Raw genomic sequence first — 15,383 nt, forward strand, 5'->3', positions numbered from 1 at the left:
AGGGGCGGTGCGAGGGAGAGGCGGGACACGGAGGAGCGCGGCGGGGCTGCGGGGAAGCTCGGCGGGACGGTGGGAAAGCGCAGCGCCATCGTCCCCGTGCGGCGCACGCGCGGGCTCCGGTCACGGCCCGGGCACTGTGGGGGGCGGCCGCCTCGTCCCCTCCCGTCCCCTCCCGTCCCCTCCCGCCCCGCCCCGTCCCGCCCCAGCGCCGTCCCCTCCGCAGCGATCGCTCCCGGCGGGCGCCATGGCGGTGCGCGGGGTGCCGTGCCTGGCCTGGTGCCTCCGCCGGGTCGGGGCCAGCTGCGACTGGCTCCTGCTGGAGGCAGGCACGCAGGTGAGCCGCGCCGGGCTCCGGCCCCTCGGGGCGGGCGGGTGGGCACGGCTCCCGGGGCGCAGTCTGGGAGGGAGGGGCAGTCTCGTTGTTTCTTAGAGCGCTTCCAGGAGGAGCAGCAGCCGCCGTTCGCGGCCGTTCGGAGGGGCCGCCCGCCGGGCCGCCCGAGCCAGCGGGTGCGGCTCTGCCCCGGTGCCGCCCGAGCGCGGGGAGGGCGGAGCCAGGCGCTGGAGTCGCCTTGACCAAGCCTATGCTTTTTTTATATTTTTAAATTCTTATGTCGTATTTAGATAGAGTTGTTCGTGTGATGGTAACGTAAGCGAGGGCGAAGGGAGTCTCTAGCCTAATTAACAAGGCGATACTTTGGCGAGGTTAACACTAGGTAAGGCATAAGGTATTCAGGTGTAAACGAGGTCACGTTTAAATGGTTTTGATTATGTTTTGGTGCGGTACAGGAATAGCTGGTTTCTCAGGGATCGTGTTTTTTCACTGGATAATGGGCCCTGATACTCTTCCCTAAAACAAACCCAGCAGGCAAAGACGTGTAGTGAGGTTGGGGCAGTGTAAAAGGATTGCTGTTCTGGTGGTCAAAATCAGGCAAGTAGTTAGGTGGTGTGGGTGGTGGTGCTGCGGCCAAGCCCTTGTGCTTACACACTGCAAAAGGCACCCATCCAAATGTATGCTTTTGTTACTCTCCCATCATGGATTTGAAGCCCTGAGATGTGCAGATCTCCTCGGTGAAGGACTGGAGGTAACACAACTTGCAGCCATGGCGCTGATAATTGTACAGAAAATCCAGTTTGGGATGTTACTGTCCTGGTTGCCTGCACAGTGGTTGAGGCAGAAGGGAAGCTGATGGCATTCTGGTAGGTGTGCCAGGCCACAGAGCACAAACTGCTTTTGCTGGAGATTTAAATCATAATCATAGAATATCCTGGGTTGGTAGAGACCCACAAGGATCATTGAGTCGAACTCCTGACTCTGCACAGGACAGCCCTAAGAATCACACCACATGATAGGGAGTGTTGTCTAAACACTTTTTGAACCCTGTCAGGCTTGGTGTTGTGACCGCTTCGGTGCCAAAGGACACTGAGGTGTGGTGGTGTGCTGTGACTTGCCAGTACTACTGTGAGCAGCACTGAACTCCAGCAGGCGAGTGGTAACATTTTGGACCCTGTTTGCTAAATGAACTTGATCTAGGGGGTGTTTTGTGACTGGCCCTGCTTGCTTTCACTCATATTGGTGCGTGAGATCCTGCAGATGTGTGTGACTGGGTCCTGAGGATGCCACAGCAGAGACAAATGCAAAACTGATTTTATGTTTGAATCCTCGTGAAGAGGGGAGTCTTTATCCATTTGAGTCTCTGTATCTCTTACATATGCACTCCATGCTGACAGAACACTATATGAAACATTTAAGAGGTAGGCATTAACTTGGTTAAGTTTGGTTTTGTCATCTTAGTTTGCTTCCTTGCCTCTGGTTGTGACATGGGGGTCTGAGTTCTTGTTCTAAACTCAAGGTGAGAACTGCTCGGGTAATGCAGAGCACAGATGAATTAAGAGAAGTGTGCAGAGGAGGCAGCAGAGGGAGGGAGAGCAGGGATGTGCTTTAAATGGCAATATGAAATTAGATGGGGCTTAAGAAGATACTGTGCAATAGTACAATTAATTTAGTCCCTTCTTCCAGAAGATATTATTAGAGCCTAGTCCAGTTATTTAGATCACTTTTACTGCTGATTATGAGCTGCATGTAGTTTAGATTCTGAGCCATAAGATCAATGGTGTGATTCACAGAAGTATTGTTATTTAGGGCAATGTTGAGTGTGCAACATTGGATCCTGTATCTTTCCTGTTCACAAATGGTCGAACAGGTGCAACCAGCAAAGGAAGAAGGTAAGAAGTAATCTTGAGACCCACACACAGTAGTGCTGGTTTGAAGAAATGGTGTTTGGTTAGGTAATGACTGAGGTGGGACACAGATGGTTAGTGAGTGTCTTCGAGCAGCTTTGCTGCTGAGGAAGGTTTCCATGAAACGAAGGTTCTAATGTGCCTCGGAGAAATCAAATTTTACCCAGTGAGAGAGAAAGATAATACTTCAAACTTTGTAAGTTTCCATTTTCTGTCTACTCTTAATTTTAAATGAAAAAAAATAATATTTTGCTAGACTTCTGGGAAATAACCATAAGATGTTGATCTACAGTTTTGCTGTACTTAAATTGAAATGATATAAACTGAATTTACCATGTCATTACTGACTGCAGCAACTAAACTATTTTATTTTTAGGTGACTATAGGCCGAGGATTGGATATCACTTACCAGCTGGTGTCGAAAACCTGTCCCTTGATGATCTCTCGTAAGCACTGTGTCTTCCAGCAGAATGCAGAAGGGCAGTGGACTGTCAAGGATAACAAGGTACAGAGACCAGCTGAAAACCTTGTACTCTGGGATTAATTGAATGGATACCATTGTTCTGGATCTAGCAATGTATGGGCTATGATATAGTGTAAGTGTGATAGAAGGTACATGGGAATGTGTCTTGCCTCTTGTGCACTTCCAGCAGGAAACTTCAGTCTGCTGCAGCTGGGATCCAAACTATTACTTTCTATGTGTAGATCCACCTCTTGGTTTAGCATTTTTCACACCAGTGCCAAGGGCACCTTGCAGTCTGTGAACCTGTTTGGTGTTGCTTTCTTAAAAAATATCCTCTATGATTTTTTGACACAGGATCTTATCTTTTGAAAAGGATGACATTCTTGTAGTGCTAATGAAAAGATAAAGTACAACTCCTTATTGTATTGACTCAATTGCTTTAATTATAATCAAATTCCACAAGAATCTGGTGTTAGAAAAACCGTGCTTCATGTTGTGTTCAAATGATTTTCTCCTGAAAGTTCTTCTCAGCTGATTAGGATAAAATGTTGATGTCAGAGTCCTCACCTGGGTCTCACTTTGACTTTAGTAATCTGTTTTTTATATCATGATATCTCCACTTTCTCATTCCTTCTGAAAATAGTAAAATGAGTAATTTGCTTTAAAACAGCACTGGTAGAACAAGTGTTCAACACATCATGCAGATTTGAAGGGTGTTGGGGTTGACAGCAGATCAGTCAGAAAGGAATGGAGTGGCTGCTGTTAAAATTACCCTGCTCTTAAACAAAACCCTCTTGTAGTACATGCATAAACTTGAAATCTTAATGTTACTGCATGATAGGAAACATTTACCATAGATTAACTGTTAATGGTTCCTGTCTATTTTCACTGTTGACCAGTTGGTCAACTTGTTTCATTGTATCTCATTGAGATATGTCAGTTCCTAGTGTTTCTGTTGTTCATCATGAGCACAGACCAGTTTTGCTGGTTTTGAAAACTGTTTCTTGAGCTAAGTTTGAAATCTTTTTTTGTGCTTTGAACATTATCTCTAGAAGAACACTTTCCTTCTTCTTTATAGTCTCCTTGTATTTATGGAAAACTTTGTTTTCTTCAAGAAGTATAACCAGTGCTTCTTTTTCTTTCCTGTTGTTTTGTCTGAAATTTCAGGTAATATTAATTGTCAAGAATAATTACTGTAGTATTCTATATTCCTGACAATGATCTATTGTGGTGTCTTTTTATTAGTTAGTTCTTATTTCTGAAGCTTTTCTGCAGATTTTTCCCCTCAGAGTTCATTGTTTTCCTTCTGCACAAGCACATATGTCAAAACGTTGTTCTTGGTGCTTATACACCAAATCTGTAATGCAAGAATACTGTACAGTAAATAATACAGTGCAGTAACTAATAAATGCAACACTGAGCCAATAAACTGGATATTCCAAGGTTTATTTAAAGAGGTGGCTTGTTCTGATTGAAGCACTGAAGAGGTTGGCTGTGTTTATTTACAGTTGTCAGAAATAACTTTCAGAGGACTCTGTAACTACATATTAAATGTTGGTGATTCTGTATTTATTGGCAGAGTCTAAATGGAGTCTGGCTTAACAAACAGCGCCTAGATCCATCAAAAGTCTATCCTATTGCTGAAGGAGACCGTATCCAGTTGGGAGTGCCTTTGGAAAACAGAGAGACTGCTGAATACGAGTATGAAGTAATTAAAGATGAATGGGAGAAAATTAGACCCTTTTTAGCCCAAAGAAGTGACCTGGGGAAAGCTAACAGTTCAAGAACTAAACGTAAATTTAATTTGGAGGAATTGGAGACATCTGGATCAGAAGGCCCTTCAAACTCCAGATGCAAAAGAGATAGAATGTCCTGTGACAATGAACCTTTAGATAAATCATGGGGGCAGGCAGAAGAGGCCAGACGGCAAACAGGGAAGTGGGATGTCAAATTGTCTTCTCCTGGACCCAGTGAGGGGGACAGTGATCCAGTGCATGGTAGCCCTATTCACTTCAAGAAAGCTATGACTGTCCCCCAGAAGGACCAGAAAGGCTCCGGTCTTGAAGAATCATGGACTGGCTTGAAAATGCTGAGGAAATCTCTTGTAGATACAATGAAATTAAAGATCAAAGTGCAGGAGAAGCAGACTGCAGTTCTAAATGTGAAGCAGAAGCAGAGGAAGTGTGATCAGGAGGAGATCCTGGTAATGGAACAGGAGCTGCAGGAGTTGCAGAACCAACTCTGCATGGAACAAGAGCAGCAGCAGCAGCAAGTGGAAGAGCTGGAGAGGACATTCTGTAAAGAGCAGCAGAGGCTAGAGGTATAATGGTTGTAATAATTTTGGCCTGTGTCTTCACTTTTATGGAATGCCTTGTATAAGGCATTGATCCAAAATAGCTCTTGAACTATATAGTAACATACATAGTATTTGTGTAAACTACCCCTCCCAAAATTTTTGTAGAAGTATTTAACTTAACATGTAACACAGTACATGTACCAAAAGAAAGTGCAGAGACAGAAGAGATTTGATTGCATGAGGAATTCAGAAAAGAGTGCAAAATAAAGCATTTCAGGTGGTAAGGAAGCATGTTTTTAAATAAACAGTCATCACCTGTTCTCTCATGCTTTTGGAGAGGACAGGTTGAAAAGCAATCGCTTTAACTGAATTTCTCTCAGTGTGTGGCTGAAATAATGCCCAGTTTGCATGGCAAATGCACTCTCTTTACAAGCAATGAAATACTGCATGTCTTGATCCCTGGAGAGAAGGAGATTCTTTTCCTACTTTCAAAAAACCCTTTCTTACAATCTGTAAGTCCCTTTAAGGAGTAAGTATTTGTGACAAGTTTTTTTTTTGGTAACAGACTGAAATCTGTTTGAACAGTTGAGACTGCTCAAAATTTGGTTTAAAGAAGGTGAGGATTCATCTTTGAGTGAATCTAATAATTTAAAGTCTTAAATTATTAAGACTTCCTTAAAGTCTGCTGCTAAAGGCAAGATACCAGTATCAGAAGGACAGAAAGTTTGGAGTTGTGTCCTTAGAAACAATGAGATGTTTACCTGGAGCTTTAGGTATCTCTGACCTCTTTAAATGTGCTCAGAGTTGCAGCTCTTAAACTGTTGCTGATCTCTTTGCTTCTTTGGTGGTGTCTTTGCTTCTTTGCTGGTGTCTTTTGAGCTAGAATAATATGGAGATATTCCAAATATGGGACTGTAAATGATATATTCATCTTTACTCTTCACAGTAAATGATAAGTAATTTCTGTTGTACACATCTAACCCTAGAGTGGAACATCTCACCATTTGTTGAAAATCAGTGTTGTTTCTTTAAGCATATCCTCTAAAGAGAGGGTGCAGAGTAGTAATTTTCTTTCTCTTATGTTCTTCAAATCGGGGTTTTTTTTCTCCCACTTCTTACCCCATGCAGGGAGAAGAGTGTCAACAAGGGGAAGAGAATCTGAAGGAGCAGCTGGCCCAGGTCCTGCAAGAGGCAAGTGATTATGAGTCTAGGTTTGGTCTAACTGTGTAAATTGGGTATTTAAATCTTTCCAAGTGCTGTGCCTCTTGGTAGAAGACAAGAACTTTGCCTTGAGTGATGGTAAAACCTAACTGAAGTGAAAGAGTAACCTGGAAGAGGGAATGCAAAGTGTGGTGGCACTGGGAAGGTCATAAGGAACTGGCAGTGCATTCCAGTTTTAAGGATAAACTGCCTTAACACCTCAACTCACATGTTGTCAACTTCTCTTCTAGAAGGAGAATAGGAGAAATGAGTATGGTGAACCTTATGACTATGACCATGTATTTTTCATACAATAACATATAATGGTACTCTTATAACTTCTGGAATGGTATTGTTCCAGCATCGTGCTTTGATGGAAGAACTGAATCGTAATAAAAAAGATTTTGAGGAGATAATTCGAGCCAAGAATAAAGAACTGGAAGAAACCAAGGTAAGGAATAACTGCATTCTTAGTTTTATTTGTAAGTGAAACATGGGACGCTGCAGCAGAGGAAATGGTTTATTTAACATTTGTCTTGGCTCTGCCTGGCCTCCTACGGTGCAAAATATCTGTATTTTGACATGGAATTTGACTCTGCTTTCCAGCACTGGGGGAGGAGGCACTTTGCCCTTTTCATAAATCAGTGTTGAACAGTTGTTACTAGATCCTTCCTGATCATAAAGAAAGCCCAAAGCACCTGAACAATGCATTGTGGAAGAGAAATTGCACCCTTTCTTTAAAAAACAAACAAAAGATCAAACCAGAAGTAACAGGAAAAATATCCACTGACAAACCAAAAGTGTTTGAAAAGTGAGGTGCTCAATTCAAGTGCATTCAAGTAAAACTGCATTGTTCTGTAAGGAAGTGTAGGACTGAAGCAACATGGAATTTGAATAATGAATGAAACAAGGCAGAGTTTTTCCTGCCCTTGACACAAAGTGATGAGTGGAAAATAATTAAGGAGATCCTTTCCTGTGTCTTACTTTTAGAAATGATCACATTATCCACCACTGACAGTTTGGTTTGCTTTTTAAAGTCATCTTTGTAAATTTGTTGCTATTTCAACTATAGCTTCAATTAGAAGAATTTTCCTGTTATTTTTAGAAGATAGAGCAGGTACCTAGCCTAATTGGCCTAATTAACTCCTAACAAGCAAACAAAAAGATTATTAGGTTATTAAATGCAAGTAAATTTAAACTTTATTTCTTATTTTGTAACATTTGAGGTGTTTGGTCTGTTGGGTGTTTTTCTTTTGTACCTGACACCAGAAAAAAAATATTGATTAAAGCAAAACTCTTGCCAGGAACAAGTTGAAAAATATTCTGAAAAGGTTGATCAGCTGGTAATTCCTTTAGGCTGAAGGGAATTCTGGTAATGGCTGCTGTTCTTCCTTCCAAGTTCTCTGTAGTGGGTGGGAATATTCTCAGTACTCCTGAGGCTACAAAGAGGAAAGAGGTTACAGATGTGGGTATATGATAGATACCACTTCACTTGACCTGTGGAGATTTGCAGTATGATTTCCTTCCCCTGAACACACACTTCCTGCCAATTGAGAAAACCCTTGTTCTTTGTTGATACATAACCACATACACTTTTCCACTAGGAGGAGAAGGAAAAAGTGAAAGCCCAAAAAGAAGAGGTGTTGAATCAGATGAATGATGTGTTGGAGAATGAGTTGCAGTGCACAATCTGTTCTGAGCACTTGATTGAGGTACGTTTAAACCTGTATGGCTTTGCCAGTGAAAAAGAGACTTGAGAAGCTTTCCATAGTTCTAGTACTGCAATATTTAAGCCCTTTTCCTTACTTCACTTGTTTAACAGTCCCAGCAGACCCACAGTGAGTTCTTATGGGAAAGAGTTGATCTAGAAATCTGTTTTGTCTGCCCAGATTCTTCTTTGCTTGACAGCAAATTCAGCTTTAATGTCTATCTGAATAAACTTAAATGGTTAATCCTAAAATGTGCATAAGTTTGGAGCACTTGTGTAGGTTTTTTTAACTGGTGCTGTTAGTTGCTGCTGACAGCTGCTTGGGAAAGAAATATTTTATAGTGGACCTTGCTTTAAGCTGACTAGAGTTGGACTGTTTGAGGTTTAGATATATGGAGAGGTTAGTAAAGGAAGGGAGGTACAGTATTCAGTCAGGTTCTGGGATGTTGATATTGTTCAGATAAACTCTTTCTTTGAGAAATTGGCCTGTTTTCATTTGATTTTTACAAGTAAAAGGCTATGCTTGTCATGTAGACCATTATTTTTGTTCACGTTTTACTAGAAGGTCAGTTTCATTACATTAGTTTTTACTCTGGGGAACCTGATGTGTTAGCCTTGTTACAATGGCGTAAGAGAGAGCTGAAATTTTAATTTCTGGTTTCTCAGCCTATTAAAATGCTATTTTGCAGTATCCGAGTTTGGTTTTTTTTTTTTTTTTGTTTTGTTTTGGTTTGTTTTTTTGTTTTTTTTTTCATAACTTATCCTTTTCAAATTGGGGTAACTTGTAATAAAAATAATGATTTTTGTCTGTCTCTGACTTGCTATGACTTACAGTGACTCCATTAACTGACTTGTAAAGCTGGCCTGACCTCTGGCATGGGGGATTGGAGTTTGTGTGTGACTCCTGCAAAGGCCCTAAAGGCTTTGGGCTCTCCAGTCCCTTTCCCTATACAGAATATTCATCTAATATTTCCCTGGAATCACTATGTTTTATGCTTGGCAGTGCCTGCGTGAGCATGTTGTGACCGGTATCCTTGTGCTGAATTCCACAGGCAGTCACTCTGAACTGCGCGCACAGCTTCTGCTCCTACTGTATCAATGAGTGGATGAAACGGAAAGTGGAGTGCCCTATTTGCAGGCAGGAGATCCAATCAAAGACACGCTCCCTGGTGCTGGATAACTGCATTAACAGGATGGTAGAAAAACTGGATGTGGAAATGAAACAGCATCGCCTGAGCCTTATCAGAGAGCGGAAAGGTGAGAGGTGGGTGGATGTGGCATGATGAGCACAATCTCTTATTCCATCTGTTTTGTACAACTTTCTTTGGCACCTATATACCAAGAACATGCTCTGGGAATGCGGCAGAAACACACACACACACAAAAAATGAGATCTCTTAACTAACTAGCTTTACTGCACAGTAAAATAAAACTAGCACAAAATTTCGAAAAAAAGCTTGAGTATGAATAGTCTGGCAAGACAACTTAATTTAACCATGCTAAAGGTCATGCTCTTTCAAAGAGATCTCTTAATAAAAGCAAAAATATATAGAATGGTCCTTGAAAAATTTACCAGACACTTTTGATTAAACTGTGGAGTACATAATTACAAAAACTCAGCAGACCTGACAAGAAGCTCTGAATTCTTTTCTGTGTGCTAGATTAGTAGGAAATCTCTGAAGGAGACGCTGGTATATCATGTAAGTGTATGGCTGAACTGACAGTTGCTCTGACATGTTTATTTTTGTGGAACTAAAGCCGCTCTGGCTTACAGGCATAACATCTTGCCTACTTGTTGCTAAAATACTATGCCCAATGGAGATTGCTTTAATAAAATCCCCAGTATGGGTTATTCCTAGTCTGCTTCCTTCTTCTAAATTTCTTTCTAGAGCACTTGACACCGGTATCTAGGTGCTGAAATGTAGATGTCTGTTCCTGCTGCCCCTTAAATTTCTATTGCTGTGTTCTCTTAAATAATTGTCTTGTTTTCCCTTCATAGAGACGAGTGCATGATCCTTAATTTTGCAATGTATCAAGCCTTTTACCAAAAGAAAGGTGCTTTTGAAGCCTTTCAGATGTGCCATGGTGACATAGAATGACATCACTAAGCAGTGCTAGTTCAAGCCTGAAATTATATCCTGTGTAAACCTCTCAGTCTGATTCCCTCAGGAATGCTGCATTGCTGAGAGGCTGCCCAGCTCAGCTACAAGAATTGCTTTTACCTCTGCGGAGCTGAGGCAGCCCTGGCACAGTGCACACATTGCAGAGTGCCACAGCGCTCCTCAAGTGTCTCATCAGGTAGCCAATGGGCACTAGCTGAAGTGGTGCCCTCACTGGAGCCCGCTGTGTGCTAAAGCAGTGGTTTTCATGCCTGTTTGAACAAAAACCAAATGAGTGCATGGCCTACCTTCAGAAATAACTACTGGTAGGAAATAATTTAAATTTGCTGTGACATGCTTCAGCTGGAAGAGGAAATGGTTTCTGTGCCTCTTTTTGTGCAGTGATGGAAACATTCTGATTGAAATGAAGATAACCATTTGTCTATTTAAAATTAATTCCTAAGAAATATACCTGTTGAAAGAAGAATGATGTTGAAAGCGACACTTGGGAAGCTGTCAGGGCTTTCCAAGAAACCTTTCCAAGCATCTTAGTAGTCCCAGCACTAGAAGGACAGCTTGCAGTCTTAAATAGATGAAGCTTTTGACGAGGCTATAAATGTCCTGAACAATCGCTACTTGTTTGAGAGCCCCTTACCACATTTTTTCTTTCCTTTTCTTACCTGGCAAGACGCTGAAATAGTTAGCCACTTCCATTGCCAGTTGTGTGCCTGTGAAGGGGTGGAGAATGTCTCCTCCTCATCTGTGTTACCTTAATAGAAAAAGACATATGGAACACTTTAGAACACTTAAGAAAACAAGCAAACAAATAACTCCCATACCTTTGTTCTTTATGCTGAAAACTGAAAAGAAAAAGGCCTATGTCCTGCAGCTTGAAAGACCTGTTGCAATCTGACAGTGAGAAGCTAAAATATAGTTTCAAAGACAAGTAGTAGTTTAGCACTTGTGGGTGCAGTGGTCACAGCTAACTTTTGTGTCTGTGTGTTTTGAATGCAGAGAAACAGAATGTGATGGTGAAACCAGCCACAAACAATGACAACTGTGTCCCTTCTTCCACTTTCTCATCTTGTCAATGAGCAATTGTGACAGTGAGGACTCTGAGGAGGATTCTTCCTATAGGGAAAGCTACTATGTCACCTGAACATTGTTACTGCAGACTCATTGCCCCTGCTGCCAAAAACCAATCTAATGGTGTTTGGTTGACTGCTGCTGGAGGAGTGGACTGGGCACCAGGAAGGACCTGTGAAGAGGCTGGAGCTGTAAACTAGCAGCATTTGGGAAGAAGGATCTCATTTTCCAAGTGAATTCAGGGAAGCTTGATCTCTAAAACAAAATTGGGTTTGTGAGAGAACAGACTGCCATTATGCTGGCTAACTGACATACAAACCCTAAACTTCCACCCTAGCTTGTTACATGCTTGGTGTAATGAAATAGTTTGTATTGCATCATTGCTTTTTCCTTAGTGAATTACATGTTTGCATCAGCATCTCTTATTTCAGGCACCAGAGGGAATGTCCCAAGCCTTTCAAGAACCTGGCCTTCCCCACCAGCAGGCAGGAGATAGGACTATCAGGAAAAAGTGCCAGTGTGGGTTTTCTTCTTGAATTTCATATGGCAACTAGAGTATCTCAGGCCTGTGGCATTAAAGGTAATAAAGGTGGGGATACAGACACTGTTGGCTACAAGTGCATTGTAAGCTAGCTGCTGGTCATTGGCTTGCTCTTTTTGTGTAGCCTGTTTTCTATTAGATAGGGATGGAGGAGATTAAATCTTCCAGAAGTCTTTAGCTAGTGTTCTTTCAATGTGGTGTCTTTGCTTTGTTCCCTCTTCAGGCTTCTGTATAAAGGGTTTTAGAACTGGGAAGCAGGACGTCCAGAAATTTTTAGCAATGACTTTAAAAACATATAATCAGCCGCAGGAGAGGAATCTCTGCCTCTTCAGGTGGGCCCACTCTCCAAATTATTGAAATGTCGTGTTGGCAGGGTAGGAAAGCAGCATCTGTAGACCACCCCAAGGTACAGAATGAACCACCCCAAGGTACAGAATGAAGCACTTTGTTTTATTGTTTACAAGACGTAAGTGTTGAGCTGTGGATTGTACTACCCTCACGGCAAATCATTCGTTCATAAGAGACTGATCAAGTCTTGCCTCATCCTATCATGTATTTGTCTATTGAGATCCATCTTCTAGTGACTCATGCTTTTGACTTAGCTGTTACATGGAAAGGACTCTTACACTGTGAGAACAGGATGGGGAAGCCCTTCTCATCTGTAATATTTCTTTGGCTCTTTGTATATACCTTTCATTTGTATGTTTTTGTTAAGAATGAAAATATAAATCCATTTCTGCTTTAATCTGCTTTGGTGCAGCCACTGAGATGAATGTCTTCTAGTTGTCTTTAGACTTTTTTGAGGAAACAGACTATCTCATTTAATGATTTTGCTTCATGTTTTGATTGCTGTACACAGTGTGACTACTTTAGGTTATTTGAAAGACTTTTGTATTCAGACAACTGATAAAAGACAACCCAATCCTTCAAGACTGTGACTACCCTAATGCTAATTTAATAGCTACAGTCATACTTCTTTCACCAGGAAAGATCCCATTAAAAAATGTGCATGAATGATGTCCTAAGGAGGTAGTGTATTCTGACAAATTAGGTTGGAAGAATTTAAACAGGGGAGGCCTGATCTATGGGCCAGGCAGCTTGCTTAAAACCTTAGTGTAAGGTTTCTTTTGTGAAGGAGACATTGCATCTTCTGTATTCTTTCTCTTTTAATGTTCACTTTCTGTATGTACTTCTGAGAGTTTCTTTTGTGAATAGATGCTTTCTAGAATGTGCAAGAGAAGAGCATCTCTCAAAATGCTCCTGAAATAGGCTGATGTGGAACAGTCATTTCTGATGAAGAGGAGTAGAAGGAAAATACTCTGGTGACATAGGACTGCAAATTCTACTCTGTATCCCTTCCATACTGCTGTGCTTTTTTTCTCATTTAATTTTGCAAAATATATATTTATTTTATTATGTTGGTGTTTATGCAATAATGCTTCCCCTGGTAACAAAGTGGTAATCTTTGGTTTAATTTCTGAATGTGTCCTCTTTTCACTGGAACATTAAGAATGTTAGTGGTGTATTCCAAGTTATTTTTTGCTCTTATTGGTAGATGCACAATGTGTAAACATCCACAGAGAGAGGTTAAGTATTAATACTGTCCACTTAAAAAGCTTTTCACTGACAAAAGCAGACCTGTATATCTGCAGTGTGCTTTCCTTTGCTCTAAGGTCTGGATCTAAGGTCTGAGCTGTTACCTGTCTTGGGATGGTATCAAGCATTTCCAGATGGTGGGTTACAACTGAGCTGGTCACAGATGATGCAGGACATGTTCAAGACTTGCTGTTTTCCCTTGGAAGACAGTCAAACACTTTCAGAGCAATACATTGTCAGCATCAGTGGGAGAGTTGGGAAGGGGTGCTAGTGAAAGGGACCATCACAGGGATGTTCAGCTCATACAGATCTGGGGAGTCCAACGCCAATCTGACAATCTCGTGCAAGGAAAAATACACCACGTGTGTGGCGAGTCCGTCACAGGCAGAGTGGGAGCTTCAGACAAAGTTTATTAAAGAAGCCTCCCATTGAGTCACAAGGTGTAGACAGGATCCCCTTGCTTTCTAAAAAACCTCTCAAGAGAGAGCCTGGATGTGACTTGATCCAATCTTAGCTCCAGATTGTCAGTGGTTTATATGTAAAGGATTACATAGGTGTAAATGAACCTTTATACAACTGTCCTGGAGGATTTAAGGATGGCAAACCAGTTATATAAATATATATGATTTATTATGATAATGATTGGACAAAAAGATCTTAATCAGAATTATTTACTACACAGTAATACAAGATAGAACAGCTTATAGTGCAGCTGTGATGCAATATTGAAGCTATTGTGTAAAGCAATTTTATTAAAGCTAGGAAAAACACCAATTAAGTAGAGATAATGTAATTCACCATACCAATGACTGTGGACTAATTTCTTTTGCTCAGTCATGAGGAGTAACCCTGAGCAGCATCCCCAGTCAAGGGAGACATTGCCACAAATACACTTCAAGAGAGGGTATGTTAGAAGGCCCTGCCTTTAAAATTTGGGACAGGGCTTCTATAGTATGAAGTTATTGACTGTCAATCATAGGTCTCCTGGCCAGCTGTGTCAGCTCAGCAACTTTAGATAAATTATCAGTAGTATCACTTATTTTGTTCTGGGTATTTTACCAGGTCTACCACATCTTCATCTCACTGTCAGGATGTTTAACTTCAGGACTGATGAGTCAGACTGGTTCAGCATTATGGAGTACCAAAATCAGCATGATGACCTGTTCTTCATGGATAGCTTTTGCTATAATCATTGTTCAAGTTGTTTTTCCCATTCCAGGCAAGCATCCTGCTACAGAGCCTAAGCAACAACTGTCAAAATTTAACTCTGCAGAACATGTAACAGGCAACTCAATAATCCAGCTGTGCCCCCCTGCCCACAAGTGAAGTGCAAGTTTTCTTTTCCAAAGGTACGCTCTGACTAGTCAGTGTTTTATTTCCTCCTCCTCATCCTCCTGCCCTGCCATAACTCAGCCTATTTAGACACATAATTTATAGTAACTACATAACCATGAGCTACACTTCCCAAGTAGGATCCTCTTATCTCTTGAGAGTGCCCTGTTTGCTTGGTTTTGGTGAGACTCAGCATTCAGGGCTGTGTGCTGAGCTGTGTGCTGAGCTGTGTGCTGTCCCCGGGGTTTGAGTTTGATGCAAAGTACAAGACTGCTCCCAGGATCAGGTTGGAAAAGACCTCTGAGGTCATCGAGTCCATCCCATGACCGAACGCCACCACGGGAACTAGACAGTGGCACTGAGTCCACATCCAGTCTTTCCTTGGACACCTCCAGGGATGGTGACTCCACCACCTCCCCGGGTGGACATTCCAAAGTCGAATCACCCTTTCTGTAGAGGAATTCCTCCAGCTGTCCAACCTGAATGTCCCTTGGCGCAGGCTGAGGCCGTGTCCTTGTCCTGGCACTGGTTTCCAGGGAGAAGAGGCCGATCCCCGCCTGGCGACAGCCTCTTCTTGGGAGCTGTAGAGAACGACAAGGTCTTCCCCGAGTCTCCTCTTGTCCAGCCTAAAGACTTCCCACCTTCCCCTACGCTACGCGATCGCTAGACATGTTTACACCCCCGTCCTGAGGAGTTATTACGCATGTGCACCGTTTAACGCAGGGCTCCCCCGCCCGTGGGACCCGGGGCCGCGCGCGGGCGCTGCGTCACAGCCGCGCGCCGGCGGCCGGGAGGCCCCGCGCGAGGGGCGGGCCGGGGGCGGG

At 42.3% G+C, this 15,383-nt stretch overlaps 1 protein-coding gene and 1 long non-coding RNA gene across 2 annotated transcripts; one reads left to right on the plus strand and one right to left on the minus strand.

Moving 5' to 3' along the window:
- Nucleotides 1-138: 138 nt before the first annotated feature.
- RNF8 (ring finger protein 8) lies at nucleotides 139-13,047 on the plus strand. The gene is given in 9 exon segments (XM_066316015.1): nucleotides 139-334; nucleotides 2,615-2,743; nucleotides 4,281-5,021; nucleotides 6,126-6,188; nucleotides 6,559-6,648; nucleotides 7,802-7,909; nucleotides 8,958-9,162; nucleotides 11,019-11,081; nucleotides 11,084-13,047. Coding segments are annotated over 9 exon segments (1,569 nt in total). The 5' UTR covers nucleotides 139-244; the 3' UTR covers nucleotides 11,164-13,047.
- On the minus strand, nucleotides 7,436-15,070 carry LOC136359404 (uncharacterized). Its single transcript, XR_010743270.1, has 3 exons — nucleotides 15,005-15,070; nucleotides 10,685-10,773; nucleotides 7,436-7,636 (listed from the first exon to the last, which is right to left on the minus strand). It is a non-coding gene; the product is annotated as an uncharacterized lncRNA (long non-coding RNA).
- Between the last annotated feature and the right edge of the window lie 313 nt (nucleotides 15,071-15,383).

This window comes from Sylvia atricapilla, chromosome 3, assembly GCF_009819655.1.
Source record: "Sylvia atricapilla isolate bSylAtr1 chromosome 3, bSylAtr1.pri, whole genome shotgun sequence".
Lineage (NCBI taxonomy): Eukaryota > Metazoa > Chordata > Aves > Passeriformes > Sylviidae > Sylvia > Sylvia atricapilla.